The sequence below is a fragment of the Oncorhynchus kisutch genome, unplaced genomic scaffold (genome assembly GCF_002021735.2).
Source record: "Oncorhynchus kisutch isolate 150728-3 unplaced genomic scaffold, Okis_V2 scaffold728, whole genome shotgun sequence".
Lineage (NCBI taxonomy): Eukaryota > Metazoa > Chordata > Actinopteri > Salmoniformes > Salmonidae > Oncorhynchus > Oncorhynchus kisutch.
Genome location: NW_022262673.1, coordinates 148,112 through 167,516, shown reverse-complemented (window position 1 = coordinate 167,516; position 19,405 = coordinate 148,112). Strand labels below are relative to the sequence as shown.

The 19,405-nt window shown below is 48.5% G+C and overlaps 1 protein-coding gene across 4 annotated transcripts in view; it reads left to right on the top strand.

The window, feature by feature from the left end:
- Window positions 1-19,405, top strand: part of LOC109884158 (probable lysosomal cobalamin transporter) — a 45,102-nt gene that overhangs the window by 12,171 nt on the left and 13,526 nt on the right. Inside the window, exon 4 of one of the 4 annotated variants that reach the window (XM_031816016.1) lies at window positions 4,951-9,385. The exons of 2 other annotated variants lie outside the window; for them this stretch is intronic. In XM_031816016.1, coding sequence (XP_031671876.1) covers window positions 4,951-5,177 — 227 coding nt within the window. In that variant the 3' untranslated portion in view covers window positions 5,178-9,385. Of the gene's footprint in view, window positions 1-4,950; window positions 9,386-19,405 lie in introns of those variants that run through there. One more of the 4 variants, XM_031816017.1, reaches the window with a different exon arrangement.

The following is a 19,405-nucleotide window of genomic DNA, read 5'->3' as shown; positions in this document are numbered from 1 at the left end:
TGGCTGAGGGGGACAGTGGAAGCCAGTGGCTGAGGGGGACAGTGGAAGCCAGTGGCTGAGGGGGACAGTGGAAGCCAGTGGCTGAGGGGGACAGTGGAAGCCAGTGGCTGAGGGGGACAGTGGAAGCCAGTGGCTGAGGGGGACAGTGGAAGCCAGTGGCTGAGGGGGACAGTGGAAGCCAGTGGCTGAGGGGGACAGTGGAAGCCAGTGGCTGAGGGGGACAGTGGAAGCCAGTGGCTGAGGGGGACAGTGGAAGCCAGTGGCTGAGGGGGACAGTGGAAGCCAGTGGCTGAGGGGGACAGTGGAAGCCAGTGGCTGAGGGGGACAGTGGAAGCCAGTGGCTGAGGGGGAAGTGGAAGCCAGTGGCTGAGGGGACAGTGGAAGCCAGTGGCTGAGGGGGGACAGTGGAAGCCAGTGGCTGAGGGGGACAGTGGAAGCCAGTGGCTGAGGGGGAAGTGGAAGCCAGTGGCTGAGGGGGACAGTGAAGCCAGTGGCTGAGGGGGACAGTGGCAGCCAGTGGCTGAGGGGGACAGTGGAAGCCAGTGGCTGAGGGGGACAGTGGAAGCCAGTGGCTGAGGGGACAGTGGAAGCCAGTGCTGAGGGGGACAGTGGAAGCCAGTGGGCTGAGGGGGACAGTGGAAGCAGTGGCTGAGGGGGACAGTGGAAGCCAGTGGCTGAGGGGGACAGTGGAAGCCAGTGGCTGAGGGGGACAGTGGAAGGCCAGTGGCTGAGGGGGACAGTGGAAGCCAGTGGCTGAGGGGACAGTGGAAGCCCAGTGGCTGAGGGGGACAGTGGAAGCCAGTGGTGAGGGGGGACAGTGGAAGCCCAGTGGCTGAGGGGGACAGTGGAAGCCAGTGGCTGAGGGGGACAGTGGAAGCCAGTGGCTGAGGGGGGACAGTGGAAGCCAGTGGCTGAGGGGGACAGTGGAAGCCAGTGGCTGAGGGGGACAGTGGAAGCCAGTGGCTGAGGGGGACAGTGGAAGCCAGGGGCTGAGGGGGACAGTGGAAGCCAGTGGCTGAGGGGGACAGTGGAAGCCAGTGGCTGAGGGGGACAGTGGAAGCCAGTGGCTGAGGGGGAAGGGAAGTGGAAGCCAGTGGCTGAGGGGGACAGTGGAAGCCAGTGGCCTGAGGGGGACAGTGGAAGCCAGTGGCTGAGGGGGACAGTGGAAGCCAGTGGCTGAGGGGGACAGTGGAAGCCAAGTGGCTGAGGGGGACAGTGGAAGCCAGTGGCTGAGGGGGACAGTGGAGGAAGCCAGTGGCTGAGGGGGGACAGTGGGAAGCCAGTGGCTGAGGGGGACAGTGGAAGCCAGTGGCTGAGGGCGGACAGTCTGAGGGGGACAGTGGAGCCAGTGGCTGAGGGGGACAGTGGAAGCCAGTGGCTGAGGGGGACAGTGGAGCCAGTGTCTGAGGGGGACACAGTGGAAGCAAAGTGGCTGAGGGGGACAGTGGAAGCCAGTGGGCTGAGGGGGACAGTGGACAGCCAGTGGCTTTGAGGGGGGACAGTGGAAAGCCAGTGGCTGAGGGGACAGTGGAAGCCAGTGGCTGAGGGGGAGGCAGTGGGAGCCAGGGGCTGAGGGGGGACAGTGGAAGCCAGTGGCTGGAGGGGGACAGTGGAAGCCAGTGGCTGAGGGGGGACCACGTGGAAGCCAGTGGCTGAGGGGGACAGTGGGAAGCCAGTGGCTGAGGGGGACAGTGGAAGCCAGTGGCTGAGGGGGAAAGTGGAAAGCCAGTGGCTGAGGGGGACAGTGGGAAGCCAGTGGCTGAGGGGGACAGTGGAATGCCAGTGGCTGAGGGGGACAGTGGAAGCCAGTGGCTGAGGGGGGACAGTTGAAGCCAGGCTGAGGGGGACACCTGGAAGCAGTGGCTGAGGGGACAGTGGGAGAAGCCAGTGGCTGAGGGGGACCAGTGGGAAGGCCAGTGGCTGAGGGGGACAGTGGAAGCCAGGGCTGAGTGGACAGTGAAGCCAGTGGCTGAGTGGACAGTGGAAGCCAGTGGCTGAGTGGACAGTGGAAGCCAGTGGCTGAGGGGGACAGTGGAAGCCAGTGGCTGAGGGGGACAGTGGAAGCCAGTGGCTGAGGGGGACAGTGGAAGCCAGTGGCTGAGGGGACAGGGAAAGCCGTGGCTGAGGGGGACAGTGGAAGGCCAGTGGCTGAGGGGACAGTGGACGCCAGTGGCTGAGGGGACAGGGAAAGCCAGTGGCTGAGGGGGTAGTGAAAGCCTGTGGCTGAGGGGACAGGGAAAGCCAGTGGCTGAGGGGGACAGTGGAAGCCAGTGGCTGAGGGGACAGTGGAAGTCAGTGGCTGAGGGGGACAGTGGCTGAGTGGACAGTGGAAGCCAGTGGCTGAGTGGACAGTGGAAGCCAGTGGCTGAGGGGACAGTGGAAGCCAGTGGCTGAGGGGACAGTGGAAGCCAGTGGCTGAGGGGGACAGTGGAAGCCAGTGGCTGAGGGGGACAGTGGAAGCCAGTGGCTGAGGGGGACAGTGGAAGCCAGTGGCTGAAGGGGACAGTGGAAGCCAGTGGCTGAGGGGGACAGTGGAAGCCAGTGGCTGAGGGGGACAGTGGAAGCCAGTGGCTGAGGGGGACAGTGGAAGCCAGTGGCTGAGGGGGACAGTGGAAGCCAGTGGCTGAGGGGGACAGTGGAAGCCAGTGGCTGAGGGGGACAGTGGAAGCCAGTGGCTGAGGGGGACAGTGGAAGCCAGTGACTGAGTGGACAGTGGAAGCCAGTGGCTGAGTGGACAGTGGAAGCCAGTGGCTGAGTGGACAGTGGAAGCCAGTGGCTGAGGGGGACAGTGGAAGCCAGTGGCTGAGGGGGACAGTGGAAGCCAGTGGCTGAGGGGGACAGTGAAAGCCAGTGGCTGAGGGGGACAGTGAAAGCCAGTGGCTGAGGGGGACAGTGGAAGCCAGTGGCTGAGGGGGACAGTGGAAGCCAGTGGCTGAGGGGGACAGTGGAAGCCAGTGGCTGAGGGGGACAGTGGAAGCCAGTGGCTGAGGGGGACAGTGGAAGCCAGTGGGCTGAGTGGACAGTGGAAGCCAGTGGCTGAGGGGGACAGTGGAAGCCAGTGCTGAGGGGGACAGTGGAAGCCAGTGGCTGAGGGGACAGTGGAAGCCAGTGGCTGAGGGGGACAGTGGAAGCCAGTGGCTGAGGGGGACAGTGGAAGCCAGTGGCTGAGGGGGACAGTGGAAGCCAGTGGCTGAGGGGGACAGTGGAAGCCAGTGGCTGAGGGGGACAGTGGAAGCCAGTGGCTGAGGGGACAGTGGAAGCCAGTGGCTGAGGGGGACAGTGGAAGCCAGTGGCTGAGGGGGACAGTGGAAGCCAGTGGCTGAGGGGGACAGTGGAAGCCAGTGGCTGAGGGGACAGTGGAAGCCAGTGGCTGAGGGGGACAGGGAAAGCCAGTGGCTGAGTGGACAGTGGAAGCCAGTGGCTGAGGGGGACAGTGGAAGCCAGTGGCTGAGGGGACAGTGGAAGGCCAGTGGCTGAGGGGACAGTGGAAGGCCAGTGGCTGAGGGGACAGTGGAAGGCAGTGGCTGAGGGGACAGGGAAAGCCAGTGGCTGAGGGGACAGTGGACGCCAGTGGCTGAGGGGACAGTGGAAAGCCAGTGGCTGAGGGGACAGGGAAAGCCAGTGGCTGAGGGGGTAGTGAAAGCCTGTGGCTGAGGGGACAGGGAAAGCCAGTGGCTGAGGGGGGTAGTGAAAGCTAAGGGGATAGCCAGGTCTTTGAGGTCAGCATGCTGAGGGTGTGCACTGCATCCTTCAACCACTGTATCTTTCCACCACACGACCTAGGCAGCACAGGAACATCCTCATGGTAGATCAGAACAGTAATGATGTACTCTTTATGAACACACCCATGATGCACCACAAAGATACAACCCATATTACTGTATGATCAGAATGTGAGGGCTCAGGACCTTTAGATGTTCAGAATTTCACACCTGTTTGGAAAGTGAATGTGTACCGAAAAGAAGAGGATATGGAGCCCCTAGTTGTATTTCTCCCGTTATCCTCAGAGCCATACAATTCTGTCTATAGAAGCAGTATACATGCATGTATATTTATGGCTGTGGTTATCCCTGCCTGCCTTCCCTGTATGCCCGAGTCCATTTCCCACTAGCTGTTCACCAGGGAGCTTATCCAATGTCAAGTTATTGAGACACTGCCAGGCTTTATACAACGGAACATGGACTGACTCCTCCCACCAGCCTATATGCTTTCAACACTAGCGAGCCAAGTGCAGCCGTACTGTGCTGGCCTGATTATGCATCCACCGTAGTGGTTTGAACCGTGGTGGAAAGGACAATGTGAAACAGTAAGAGTCAGCACAGTATGGTTTGGGTTGGCTCTGTAGTGTGAAAAGGGTATGACAGTACCAGCCTGGGCCTCTTTTGGCCGTCTCGCATAACAGCCGTTAGCACAACGGACTAGGAAGTGTCCAGCTGAGACAACACATGGGACTGGGAGGGACCGTCACTGCCCACCACAAACGGACATGATGTTGCCACACTTCAAAGAGTAGGCCAGAGTCTGGTTGCGATTGGAATAGGGAGAGATTTGAACACACCCCCTCTCCCTGTCAGTACCAGCCCTTTGCTCTGTAGAGTGTAGTGTTGGGGCACAGATCAATCCAAGCCTTTAAGAGCCTCAATGTGTCTTTTCCGTGAGGGTGGCGGTGTCTTTTTGGTTGTGAGACAGAGGAAGGGAGGGTTTAAATCACAACTTCATGTTGTCTCTTCCATGAACACACATTTCCTTTGTGAGACCAAGAGGTCTCCTTGACAAAGGGATACAGGGGCAAGATGTCAACTACAATTCAGTTTCCACATCCACTATTTTATCTCAGATGTGTCCATGTCAATTCTTTCATTATCAATTCATTAGGTTCTACTCATCTCTTTTGAACACCATGATCAAACAACAATGAATGTTTGCTACTTCTCTCTCTCTTGAAAGCAGTATCCTCAGATCTGGGGACTAGCCACACTCCTATCAGGACCTGTTACCTGCCTTCTGAACTGACAGAGAAGAGGAACTTTCCTCACACTTGGAGAAGTTCATTTCAATCATGTTTAGCTACAGAGGAACCCGGTCAGCGAAGAAGAATGATTCTCGACTCTCTGTTTCACTTTATTCAATTCAAAAGGCTTTATTGGGAAACATGTTTACATTGCCAAAGCAAGTGAAATAGATAATAAACAAAAGTGAAATAAGCAATCAGTAATGAACAGTAAACATGGCTCTCTCCAGTCTTACAGTAATGGATAATATTATCATGTATCTCGGTCGCCACAGCGAGACACGAGCCCTACAGCCTATGCTTCTGCAAGATCAAGTGGGTTACCATGGCTACCACTCAGCAAGTTTTCCATGGTGAAACAGGGGGTGTTTCAATACATTCAGCTGCAAATCAAAATGACTGAGACATGAAATGCTTTCTGCTCTCTTCTCCCTTAGTAAGATTGGGGTTGACTGACTGTTGTACCTGCGTTTCCTACGTGGTTCTGATGACTCACTGTGTTAGTTAGAGCATGGGGCTTAGCTAGCAACACCAGGGTTAGAGCACGGGGCTTAGCTAGCAACACCAGGGTTAGAGCACGGGGCTTAGCTAGCAACACCAGGGTTAGAGCACGGGGCTTAGCTAGCAACACCAGGGTTAGAGCACGGGGCTTAGCTAGCAACACCAAGGTTAGAGCATAGGGCTTAGCTAGCAACACCAGGGTTAGAGCATGGCGCTTAGCTAGCAACACCAGGATTAGAGCATGAGGCTTAGCTAGCAACACCAAGGTTAGATCATGGGGCTTAACTAGCAACACCAGGGTTAGAGCATTGGGCTTAACAAGCAACACCAGGGTTAGAGCATGGTGCTAAGCTAGCAACACCAGGGTTAGAGCATGGTGCTAAGCAAGCAACACCAGGGTTGTGGGTTCGCTTTCCGTATGGGCCACATATACTGAATATGTGTCACTGCCCTTATTGACAGTTCTGTAGGTCACTGGATAAAAGTGTCTGCTAAGTGAACATATTAGCATGTGCCATACAGAAAATACTCATCTCTGTTAGAGCAGGGACAGGAGAGAAAGTAGCATGTGTTTTATGTAAGCCGTAACCCAGAGAAGAGACTCTAGTGGGTCATGTTAACATATGAGGTTGATCCTGGACTGAGATGGCAGGCTTTAAAACATAATGTCCTCATAGGGCCCTAGTGGGCCATGTTAACATATGAGGTTGATCCTGGACTGAGATGACAGGCTTTAAAACATAATGTCCTCATAGGGCCCTAGTGGGCCATGTTAACATATGAGGTTGATCCTGGACTGAGATGGCAGGCTTTAAAACAGAATGTCCTCATAGTGCCCTAGTGGGTCATGTTAACATATGAGGTTGATCCTGGACTGAGATGGCAGGCTTTAAAACATAATGTCCTCATAGGGCCCTAGTGGGTCATGTTAACATATGAGGTTGATCCTGGACTGAGATGGCAGGCTTTAAAACAGAATGTCCTCATAGTGCCCTAGTGGGTCATGTTAACATATGAGGTTGATCCTGGACTGAGATGGCAGGCTTTAAAACATAATGTCCTCATAGGGCCCTAGTGGGTCATGTTAACATATGAGGTTGATCCTGGACTGAGATGGCAGGCTTTAAAACATAATGTCCTCATAGGGCCCTAGTGGGTCATGTTAACATATGAGGTTGATCCTGGACTGAGATGACAGGCTTTAAAACATAATGTCCTCATAGGGCCCTAGTGGGCCATGTTAACATATGAGGTTGATCCTGGACTGAGATGGCAGGCTTTAAAACAGAATGTCCTCATAGGGCCCTAGTGGGTCATGTTAACATATGAGGTTGATCCTGGACTGAGATGGCAGGCTTTAAAACATAATGTCCTCATAGGGCCCTAGTGGGTCATGTTAACATATGAGGTTGATCCTGGACTGAGATGGCAGTTTTTAAAACAGAATGTCCTCATAGTGCCCTAGTGGGTCATGTTAACATATGAGGTTGATCCTGGACTGAGATGGCAGGCTTTAAAACATAATGTCCTCATAGGGCCCTAGTGGGTCATGTTAACATATGAGGTTGATCCTGGACTGAGATGGCAGGCTTTAAAACATAATGTCCTCATAGGGCCCTAGTGGGTCATGTTAACATATGAGGTTGATCCTGGACTGAGATGGCAGGCTTTAAAACATAATGTCCTCATAGGGCCCTAGTGGGTCATGTTAACATATGAGGTTGATCCTGGACTGAGATGGCAGGCTTTAAAACAGAATGTCCTCATAGGGCCCTAGTGGGCCATGTTAACATATGAGGTTGATCCTGGACTGAGATGGCAGGCTTTAAAACAGAATGTCCTCATAGGGCCCTAGTGGGCCATGTTAACATATGAGGTTAATCCTGGACTGAGATGGCAGGCTTTAAAACATAATGTCCTCATAAGGCCCTAGTGGGCCATGTTAACATATGAGGTTAATCCTGGACTGAGATGGCAGGCTTTAAAACATAATGTCCTCATAAGGCCCTAGTGGGTCATGTTAACATATGAGGTTGATCCTGGACTGAGATGGCAGGCTTTAAAACATAATGTCCTCATAGGGCCCTAGTGGGTCATGTTAACATATGAGGTTGATCCTGGACTGAGATGGCAGGCTTTAAAACAGAATGTCCTCATAGGGCCCTAGTGGGCCATGTTAACATATGAGGTTGATCCTGGACTGAGATGGCAGGCTTTAAAACATAATGTCCTCATAGGGCCCTAGTGGGTCATGTTAACATATGAGGTTGATCCTGGACTGAGATGGCAGGCTTTAAAACATAATGTCCTCAACGGGCCCTAGTGGGCCATGTTAACATATGAGATTGATCCTGTGTCCTGTCATAATTTACCGTATGTTCATGTCATCTATATCTGATTTGTGACATATGGACGAGTGTAAATATGATTTGTGACATATGGACGACTGTAAATATGATTTGTGACATATGGACGACTGTAAATATGTTTTGTGACATATGGACGAGTGTAAATATGATTTGTGACATATGGACGACTGTAAATATGATTTGTGACATATGGACGACTGTAAATATGATTTGTGACATATGGACGACTGTAAATATGTTTTGTGACATATGGACGAGTGTAAATATGATTTGTGACATATGGACGAGTGTAAATATGATTTGTGACATATAGACCACTGTAAATATGATTTGTGACTTATGGACAAGTGTAAATATGATTTGTGACATGGACGACTGTAAATATGATTTGTGACATATGGACGACTGTAAATATGATTTGTGACTTATGGGCGACTAAATATGATTTGTGACATATGGACGACTGTAAATATGATTTGTGACTTATGGGCGACTAAATATGATTTGTGACATATGGACGACTGTAAATATGATTTGTGACTTATGGGCGACTAAATATGATTTGTGACATATGGACGAGTGTAAATATGATTTGTGACATATGGACGACTGTAAATATGATTTGTGACATATGGACCACTGTAAATATGATTTGTGACATATGGACCACTGTAAATATGATTTGTGACATGGACGACTGTGAATATGATTTTGTCATGTACAGATGTAGGATATTAATTTAATCACCGTGTTGCAGGAGAAATTTCCTGCAATGAAGGAAATCTTAAACTTGTCGCTTATTTGAGTTTTAAAAAGGATTCTGAAGTTTGTAATTTCCATTTTTAAATTTGACTTGATCCCTTATGAAAAAATGTATCAACCCCTCAAAATGTCCATGAATTATAATCCACAAAACAATTCACATTCCCTGTCGCTGCAGGGTTATTTTCCTGCTGTAGCAAACTGGTTCAAATTAAAATCCTACATCTGTAATAGCCTTTGAACTTGTGATCCTTTTGTAACAATAACTCAATATTACTTCTCAATTTATCTCTTTTACATGAAACCAGATTAACTATTTAATTTCCCCACTGGAAATTCTGCCAGCACATATGGTCGCAGCATACTTTAACATAAAAACTTGCTATAATATAAAAACAAACATTCTACCTAACCGTTATGTTACGCCTGCTGCCATGGCAACATCAGATTGACAGACAGACAGGCAGTAGGTGCAGGTGGGGGCGGGGTTAGAGGTCAAACTTGTGACTGATTGGCCAGCGGTCCCCGGGGGTGTAGTGGTTTGTTACATGTTGGTGAGCAGGTGCTGAGTGCCAAGCTTCTCCATTATCTCCTCTAAGGTCATTACCACGGCTATTACTCACTCACTCAGCATATAATACAGACTAACGTTTCTTAGGCTGGTCTGAAATGGCACTAATGGTCTAATGCCACTGAGGATTTCACAAAAAGATAGGAAGCTATTTTGAAAAGAGTGTGTCTCTCTCTCTCTCCGGTGTCTCTGTCTCTCCGTACCTCCTCCCCATCGCCCACCTTTTCTTATCTTTGTTAGGAATCTGATTAGGTGCTATTGGGAATAGTGCTATCAGACTTCTGAGTGGCACCAGGTTTAGATGAACAGCCTGGGGTGGCGGGGAGAGATGGCAGTGCTGGGCTGGGGAGGGGGGATTTTGGCCCTGCTCCTATTGGGTTGAGACCGTTTATTTTGGATTGAGAAAGTCCCTTAATTAACACCTTTAGGATTAAAACGGACGTGGAAGGCGAGGGCTCCCATTTAGATTGTCATTCAGGTTTCAGGTTTTGTTTGTCTAAAATAGATTTTTTGGGGGGTTAGACCTTAAAAACGTCTAAACTTCAGGGCATAGTTAGGCATTGAGCTGCATCAATTATTTACTGAATTGAGGCCATGCAGATGTCAATCAAAGATGTATCCAAGGGTTGCAAAGGGAGTGTATATTACTGGAAACTTTCAAAGTTTACCAGTAAACTATCAGAATTTTGGTAACTTATATCAAATAGATAACATATGGTTTTAAAATAAACATAACCCTAAATATAAACCAACAACAAGGTTGGAGTTAAAACCTACAGGAGGGTCGTTCTCCAGGACCAGGGTTGATCCAGGGTTAGGATCAGCACTTTATTTTAAGATTGTGAAATGTCAGAATAATAGCAGAGAGAATGATTTATTTCATATTTTATTTCTTTCATCACATTGCCAGTGTGTCAGAAGTTTACATACACTCAATTGGTATTTGGTAGCATTGCCTTTAAATTGTTTAACTTGGGTCAAACGTTTCGGGTAGCCTTCCACAAGCTTCCCACAATAAATTGGGTGAATTTTGTCCCATTCCTCCTGACAGAGCTGGTGTAACTGAGTCAGGTTTGTAGGCCTCCTTGCTCACACATGCTTTTTCAGTTCTGCCCACAAATGTTCTATGTGATTGAGGTCAGGGCTTTGTGATGGCCACTCCAATACCTTGACTTTGTTGTCCTTCACTTAGGACAATGGCCATTGTCCATTAGAAGACCCATTTGCGACCAAGCTTTAACTGATGTCTTGAGATGTTGCTTCAATATATCCACATCATTTTCCTCCTCATGATGCCATCATTTTTGCACCAGTCCCTCCTGCAGCAAAGCATCTCCACAACATGATGCTTCCACCCCCATGCTTCACGGTTGGGATGGTGTTCTTTGGCTTGCAAGCCTCCCCCTTTTTCCTCCAAACATAATGATGGTCATTACGGCCAAACAGTTCTATTTTTGTTTCATCAAACCAGAGGACATTTCTCCAAAAAGTACGATCTTTGTCCCCATGTGCAGTTGCAAGCCATAGTCTGACTATTTTATGGTGGGTTTGGGGCAGTGGCTTTTTCCTTGCTGAGCGGCCTTTCAGGTTATGTCGATATAGGACTTGTTTTACTGTGGATACAGATACTTTTGTACCGGTTTCCTCCAGCATCTTCACAAGGTCCTTTACTGTTGTTCTGGGATTGATTTGTACTTTTCACACCAAAGTACGTTAATCTCTAAGAGAGAACGCGTCTCCTTCCTGAGCGGTATAACGGCTGCGTGGTCCCATGGTGTTTATACTTGCGTACTATTGTTTGTACAGTTGAACATGGTATATTCAGGCGTTTGGAAATTGCTCCCAAGGATGAACCAGACTTGTGGAGGTCTACAATGTTTTTTTCTGAGGTCTTGGCTGATTTCTTTAGATTTTCCATGATGTTAAGCAAAGAGGCACTGAGTTTGAAGGTAGGCCTTGAAATACATCCACAGGTACACCTCCAATTGACTCAAATTATGTCAATTAGTCTATCAGAAGCTTTTAAAGCCATAACATCATTTTCTGGGATTTTCCAAGCTGTTTAAAGGCACAGTCAACTTAGTGTATGTAAACTTCTGACCCACTGGAATTGTGATACAGGGAATTATAAGTGAAATAACCTGAACGATTGTTGGAAAAATGACTTGTGTCATGCAAAAAGTAGATGTCCGAACGTACTTGCCTAAACTATAGTTTGTTCACAAGAATTTTGTGGAATGGTTGAAAAACGAGTTTTAATGATTCCAACCTAAGTCTATGTAAACTTATGACTTCAACTGTATAAAAATGGGCAGGCCATTATTTTGCCTGTCATGGCTATGCCCCCATAGAATGACAATGCCCCCATCACTGAATGGTTTGATGAGCATGACAACGATGTAAACCATATGCCATGGCTGTCTGTCAACGGATCTCAACAATTCTGGAAGATTCTGGAGCGTCGCCTCAGACAGCGTTTTCCACCACTATCAACAAAACACCAAATGATGGTAATTATCGTGGAATAACGGTGTCAAATCCCTCCAATAGAGTTCCAGACACTTGTACAATCTTTGCCAAGGTGCATTGAAGCTGTTCTGGCTCGTGGTGAATCAACGCCCTGTTAAGAGTCTTTATGTTGGCGTTTCCTTTATTTTGGCAGTTACCTGTATATCATCACTTTGGAAGACAAATGCTCCTTCAGAAGTGCAAACAGCAGAAGGAAACATGAGAAAACAATGCTGCATCGACTGCAGTGACTGTGTTTAGCTTGAGGAGACTGATGCAGTAACATGATGTTTTATATATGTCTATTGCTGCCTCAGAGAAGGCAGGTGGGCCATTCAACAGGGCAATATGAGCATCCCTCTTCCCAACAAATCAATTAGAATTGTGTCAGTATCAAGAGGATTGTCTTTTGAATTGTATGACAATAGAATGTGTCAGTCAAGACTCCCTTCACTTTGTTCTTAGAGAAAGCAGGCCATCGTGTCATCTTGCCTCTAGCTTGTCAAAACGGTGTGCTGTTATTCCAACGCTTGTCTGTTTGCTTTATGATTACGGAATACGGATTGATACATCCGGAGACCCTGACAATGGAGTAATTCAATTATGATTAGGGGGAGTCATGTGTTCTGCTTGACGTCTGTATTGGTACAGGAATTAAAAAAATGTGTTTTAAAGATTCACTTTGAGCTTTTGACTGTTGCAAACAATGACAACCCACTCCCTAATAATTAACAGTCACTTACATAACTGTTGACAATGACAGTTACTCATATATTCTGTGGCCCCACAACTCTGATATTTCCAGCACCATGCTCTAAAGATACTAAGGGCCAGAATAAATTGTTTTTCTTTCAAGTTTTTATTACACTCATATAGTGGTCAATACAAACTGAAATCCATGAGCATACAACATATCAGAAAAAAACATACAAAAAGGTCAAAACAAAAGCAATTGTAAAAGTGTCAGTCAGGATGGGAGCTGAAGGATGGATTGTTTCTCTGGAAGTTGAAGCAGTTCAGATTGTATCAAGTGTGGAGGAAGTGTTGATGGTCTCGGAGGGAGCCAGTCAGTCGGCGTCAGAGACGGTGAGGTCCGCTGCCTCAGCAACGGACCTCGCTGTCGCCTCACGTTCTCCGTCCTCTGGGTTTGCAGATGGTTAGCTAGATAGCCACTCCTCTCCACCAGCACTGTTTAGCACCCACGTGGCTGGTGCTATTCAACAGCAGCCACAAAGGCACTGGAAGCTCACCACACGAGGTTCAAGGTCTCTACGAGGCATTGCAGTCCTCTCTCTTCACTCCCCCTCAAGCTGTTGTCATGGAAATCCAAACTAACAGTCCTGCAGATAGCCTGCTTGCTAGTTTAACTTGCTAAGTGATTTGGATCATCAAAATGATTTTGTAAATGCAAATTCATTTAAAAAAATAACAGAAACAATTCCATAAAAAATCAAAGTAAATACCTAATGATGAAAAAATCTGTATAAAATGAACAGGAGCAATCAGGACGCCGGTACAAAATGTTTTCTTTAAAACTCTACACTGACGCATGCCATTGGTTCCTTCATAGATGTACTAGAACAGGAAAACAACTCAGACGATAGCAGTTAGACAGTACACTCAATATGGTCGCCGGTCCACCCATCACATATATTAACTTGACTTGGAATGCCCGTTCTAGAAATTCTAATTATTTGCTGCCATTGTCGAGAGATCACTAGGAGAGGTCATCTAGAGCATAGTCCATTCTCAGAGCCTCCATTGTCTAGAGATCACTAGGAGAGGTCATCTAGAGCATAGTCCATTCTCAGAGCCTCCATTGTCTAGAGATCACTAGGAGAGGTCATCTAGAGCATAGTCCATTCTCAGAGCCTCCATTGTCTAGAGATCACTAGGAGAGGTCATCTATAGCATAGTCCATTCCCTGAGCCTTCATAAATGAAGACCACTGATCTGGACATTACAGAGAACTCACTGACAGCATCCTAAATGACACCCTATTCCCTATTTAATCCATTACTTTTGACCAGAGCCCATAGGGTCCTACTACCATTAGGGCCCTGGTCAAAAGTAGTGCACTAGATAAGGTGCCATTTGGGACACCGACATTGTTCACACTTCAACAGGATTCAGCCAGACTTATCTATGGCCGACATGAAAACGTCAGATGTGCCTTTATAAAGATGTTTCTCTGTTAGATCTACTCCTGTGTCTTAGTGAGCCTGTAAACTACAGCAGGGTGAATCCCTCACACCACAGCTAGACTGCTGTCTGTCTGTGGTCTTCATCCTGATAAGCTTTCATTTCTCCCATCAGAGCCCAGAGCTTTATCCCCAAATGGCAGTTTGACAAGCAACATCTGCGTTTATTGAGTCAAGTGGTCTTTCCTGCTCAGTTCCCTGAACAGAATATATTTCCCTCAGATAGTAAAGTGCTACTAGAATCAAATCAAAGAAAATAAATTCAGTCAGCATCAGGTGAAACAGCAACTCTGTTCAGTCAGCATCAGGTGAAACAGCACCTCTGTTCAGTCAGCATCAGGTGAAACAGCACCTCTGTTCAGTCAGCATCAGGTGAAACAGCACCTCTGTTCAGTCAGCATCAGGTGAAACAGCACCTCTGTTCAGTCAGCATCAAGTGAAACAGCACCACTGTTCAGTCAGCATCAGGTGAAACAGCACCTCTGTTCAGTCAGCATCAGGTGAAACAGCACCTCTGTTCAGTCAGCATCAGGTGAAACAGCACCTCTGTTCGGTCAGCATCAGGTGAAACAGCACCTCTGTTCAGTCAGCATCAAGTGAAACAGCACCTCTGTTCAGTCAGCATCAGGTGAAACAGCACCTCTGTTCAGTCAGCATCAGGTGAAACAGCAACTCTGTTCAGTCAGCATCAGGTGAAACAGCAACTCTGTTCAGTCAGCATCAGGTGAAACAGCAACTCTGTTCAGTCAGCATCAGGTGAAACAGCAACTCTATTCAGTCAGCATCAAGTGAAACAGCAACTCTGTTCACCTCCAGCGCATTTGTAATTGTTTTTGTTTTGTTGATGAAACGGAGGAAAAGGTCATCAGCATCATGTGTAACATATTGAGGCTGGTGGAGGGCCAGGTGAGGATGAGGGAGTCAGTTAAAGATCTGTAACATATTCATATATTTCACATGTAATTATGGCCGAGCACTTCAACCCCCTCGCTCTTAGACTAGACCCGGGTTCAAATACTATTTGCAATCATGTCAAATAATGTTTCTGTGCTTGATTGAGCTTGCCTGCTGCCATAGAACCATTAGAAAAGTATCAAAACTGCAAATCTGGAACTTCAGGTGTCAATCCCTGACCTTAGAGAGCCTTTTTATTTCTCTATTTTGTTAGGTCAGGGTGTGATTTGGGTGGGCATTCTAGTTTGTCTATTTCTTTGTTGGCCGAGTATGGTTCCCAATCAGAGGCAGCTGTCTATCGTTGTCTCTGATTTGGAATCGTACTTAGGCAGCCCTTTTTCCCACCTTCAGTTGTGGGATCTTATTTGTGTGTAGTGGCTTTCTGCACTACATATAGCTTTACGTTCGTTTTGCATTTTGTTGTTTTTTGGTGTCATTTAAAATAAAAGTATAATGTACGTCTACCACGCTGCACCTTGGTCTCCTTCTACCAATGGATGTAACCGAAGATGCCACCACCAAGGACCAAGCAATGTGGCCAGGAGGAGCAGGGATCCTGGGCCCGGGAGAAAAGTGAGTGGAGGACATCATGGACATGGGAGGAGGTTATGGTAGGGGACAAGACCCTGCCATGGAAGCAGGCGGAGGCAGCGAAGGAGGACCAACGGCGACTCCAAAGTTCACGACCACGAGGGGCACACGGGTTGGTCGGCGAAGCCGAGGGGCGAGTTTGACTGGAGGGTTACTCTCTTCTTGTCTGTCTCTCAGTCCAGACTGGAGGGTTAGTCTCTTCTTGTCTGTCTCAGTCCAGACTGGAGGGTTACTCTCTTCTTGTCTGTCTCTCAGTCCAGACTGGAGGGTTACTCTCTTCTTGTCTGTCTCTCAGTCCAGACTGGAGGGTTACTCTCTTCTTGTCTGTCTCTCAGTCCAGACTGGAGGGTTACTCTCTTCTTGTCTGTCTCTCAGTCCAGACTGGAGGGTTACTCTCTTCTTGTCTGTCTCTCAGTCTAGACTGGAAGGTTACTGTCTTGTCTGGCTCAGTCTGGTATGCAGTCTCACACTTTATAATGACCTCACTTTATAATGTGTGTGTATGTGCTCCATGGAGATGGGGTGTGATTGTGTGTGTGTGTGTGCTCCATGGAGATGGGGTGTGATTGTGTGTGTGTGCTCCATGGAGATGGGGTGTGGTTGTGTGTGTGTGTGTGTGTGCTCCATGGAGATGGGGTGTGATTGTGTGTGTGTGTGTGTGCTCTCCATGGAGATGGGATGTGATTGTGTGTGTGCTCTCCATGGAGATGGGATGTGATTGTGTGTGTGTGTGTGTGCTCCATGGAGATGGGATGTGTGTGTGTGTGTGCTCTCCATGGAGATGGGATGTGATTGTGTGTGTGTGTGTTCTCTCCATGGAGATGGGATGTGATTGTGTGTGTGTGTGTGTGTGTGCTCTCCATGGAGATGGGATGTGATTGTGTGTGTGTGTGTGCTCTCCATGGAGATGGGATGTGATTGTGTGTGTGTGTGTGCTCTCTCCATGGAGATGGGATGTGATTGTGTGTGTGTGTGCTCTCCATGGAGATGGGATGTGATTGTGTGTGTGCTCTCCATGGAGATGGGATGTGATTGTGTGTGTGCTCTCCATGGAGATGGGATGTGATTGTGTGTGTGCTCCATGGAGATGGGATGCGTAGACCGACTGACTCTGACATTTCTCTAGCGGAGTTCTGATCAGGTAGACTGATGAGGGGACATCTCACCATTCACACTGATTACTCCTGGAGTGGAGCGGCTCTTATCAGACCTGGGTTCAAATACTAATTGAAATCCTTTCAGATTCTTTGTCTGGGCATGATTGAGCTTGCCTGGCGCTATGGAACCAATAGAATAGTTATAGGTAAATATGCTAATCCCGCCCATCTGGCATTCCAGGCAGGCTTAAGCAACGCTACTATACTTTGAAAGATTTCTCACAGTAGTTAAAGTGAATCCAGGTCTACTGGGGAGCGTACTTCAAGGAATAGATTTCACCCTTTGGACATATTAGTCTGAGAAAAAGTTAGTATTATTAATTGCAACTGACTGGTGAGAAAGCCACACACACACATACACACACACACACACACACACATACACACACACACACACACATACACACACACACACACACACACATACACACACACACACCCTCTCTTCCTTATTTGACTTGAACAGACCAGACATGTTGCACTTTCTTTCAATTATTTAATTAAATGTCACTTTCCATCCTTCCTGGCCCTTTTTATTTAGAACAGCACATTTGGTGTGACCATTGGACATTTCTCAGAAAGATTCACTCACAATTTGAACAGATTAGTAGAGCACTTCTGCGGTCAATTTTGTTGTTGAAACTTGTAATGCTATGAAAGCTTTTAACTAGGGAAGAAGGGGGAGGGAGGGAGAGAGGGAGAGAGAGAGACTGACTCTTGGGGCCCAGGAAGTCTGGTCTAGTAGAGTATTGTATCATGTCCAGGACTAGTGCGTGTTTTGATGGAGGAGAAAGGAATTCAAAATGGAAGGAACCTTGAACGCTGGAAATAGTGTCCTTGTTAGTTCTGTGGGAAATAGTGCTCTTGTTAGTACTGTGGGAACTAGTGTCCTTGGTAGTACTGTGGGAAATAGTGTCCTTGTTAGTACTGTGGGAACTAGTGTCCTTGTTAGTTCTGTGGGAAATAGTGTCCTTGTTAGTACTGTGGGAAATAGTGTCCTTGTTAGTACTGTGGGAACTAGTGTCCTTGTTAGTTCTGTGGGAAATAGTGTCCTTGTTAGTACTGTGGAAACTAGTGTCCTTGTTAGTACTGTGGGAAATAGTGTCCTTGTTAGTACTGTGGGAAAGACTGTGATCCCCTTATAGATCTACTTGGCTGTCTGTATGTGTGTGTGTATAAAAGCTACCATACATAATGTATCATGTAAGAGAAGCCAGCCAGAGCTCACCTTCCTCTCTCTCACCTCCCCTCACACACACACACACTCCCCTCGCCTCTGCATCTTTACTGAAGGTTGAATTACCTGATGTTCAAAAGTGGTCTGTGTTCCTACTCCAGTCTAGGAACGGTAACAGTGCTCTCTCCACACACACGCACGCACACGGAACTGGAACAGTAGAGGTGTATTTCAAGGTGAAGTGGGTCAGGGGTGTACACAGTAATTTGTTTAGGCAGACCACTGTAGAGAGCCATCTGTGGAGGCGGAGACTCTGAGCCCTGTAATTCAGCAGGGCAGCTGGGGTGCTGCAGATGGCCGAAGAGGTGGAGAAAAAAATTACCGGGAGAAGAGTTGGTTGTGGAGGAGAGAGAGGGGAGGAGGTGCAGGACAAAGAGAGAGAGAAAGTGGTGCAGGACAAAGAGAGAGGGAAGGTGGTGCAGGACAAATAGAGAGGGAAGGTGGTGCAGGACAAAGAGAGAGGGAAGGTGGTGCAGGACAAAGAGAGAGGGTTGGTGGTGCAGGACAAATAGAGAGGGAAGGTGGTGCAGGACAAAGAGATAGGGAAGGTGGTGCAGGACAAAGAGAGAGGGAAGGTGGTGCAGGACAAAGAGAGAGGAGGTGGTGCAGGACAAAGAAAGAGGGTTGGTGGTGCAGGACAAAGAGAGGGGGGAGGTGGTGCAGGACAAAGAGAGAGGGGAAGTAGTGCAGGACAAAGAGAGAGAGAAGGTGGTGCAGGACAAAGAGAGAGGGAAGGTGGTGCAGGACAAAGAGAGAGGGAAGGTGGTGCAGGACAAAGAGAGAGGGGAGGTGGTGCAGGACAAAGAGAGAGGGAAGGTGGTGCAGGACAAAGAGAGAGGAGGTGGTGCAGGACAAAGAGAGAGGGAAGGTGGTGCAGGACAAAGAGAGAGGGAAGTGGTGCAGGACAAAGAGAGAGGGAAGGTGGTGCAGGACAAAGAGAGGGAAGGTGGTGCAGGACAAAGAGAGAGGGAAGGTGGTGCAGGACAAAGAGAGAGGGGAATTAGTGCAGGACAAAGAGAGAGGGAAGGTGGTGCAGGACAAAGAGAGAGGGTTGGTGGTGCAGGACAAAGAGAGGGGGGAGGTGGTGCAGGACAAAGAGAGAGGGGAAGTGGTGCAGGACAAAGAGAGAGGGAAGGTGGTGCAGGACAAAGAGAGAGGGGAAGTGGTGCAGGACAAAGAGAGAGGGAAGGTGGTGCAGGACAAAGAGAGGGGGGAGGTGGTGCAGGACAAAGAGAGAGGGGAAGTGGTGCAGGACAAAGAGAGAGGGAAGGTGGTGCAGGACAAAGAGAGAGGGAAGGTGGTGCAGGACAAAGAGAGAGGGTTGGTGGTGCAGGACAAAGAGAGGGGGGAGGTGGTGCAGGACAAAGAGAGAGGGGAAGTGGTGCAGGACAAAGGGAGAGGGAAGGTGGTGCAGGACAAAGAGAGAGGAGGTGGTGCAGGACAAAGAGAGAGGGAAGGTGGTGCAGGACAAAGAGAGAGGAGGTGGTGCAGGACAAAGAGAGAGGGGAGGAGGTGCAGGACAAAGAGAGAGGAGGTGGTGCAG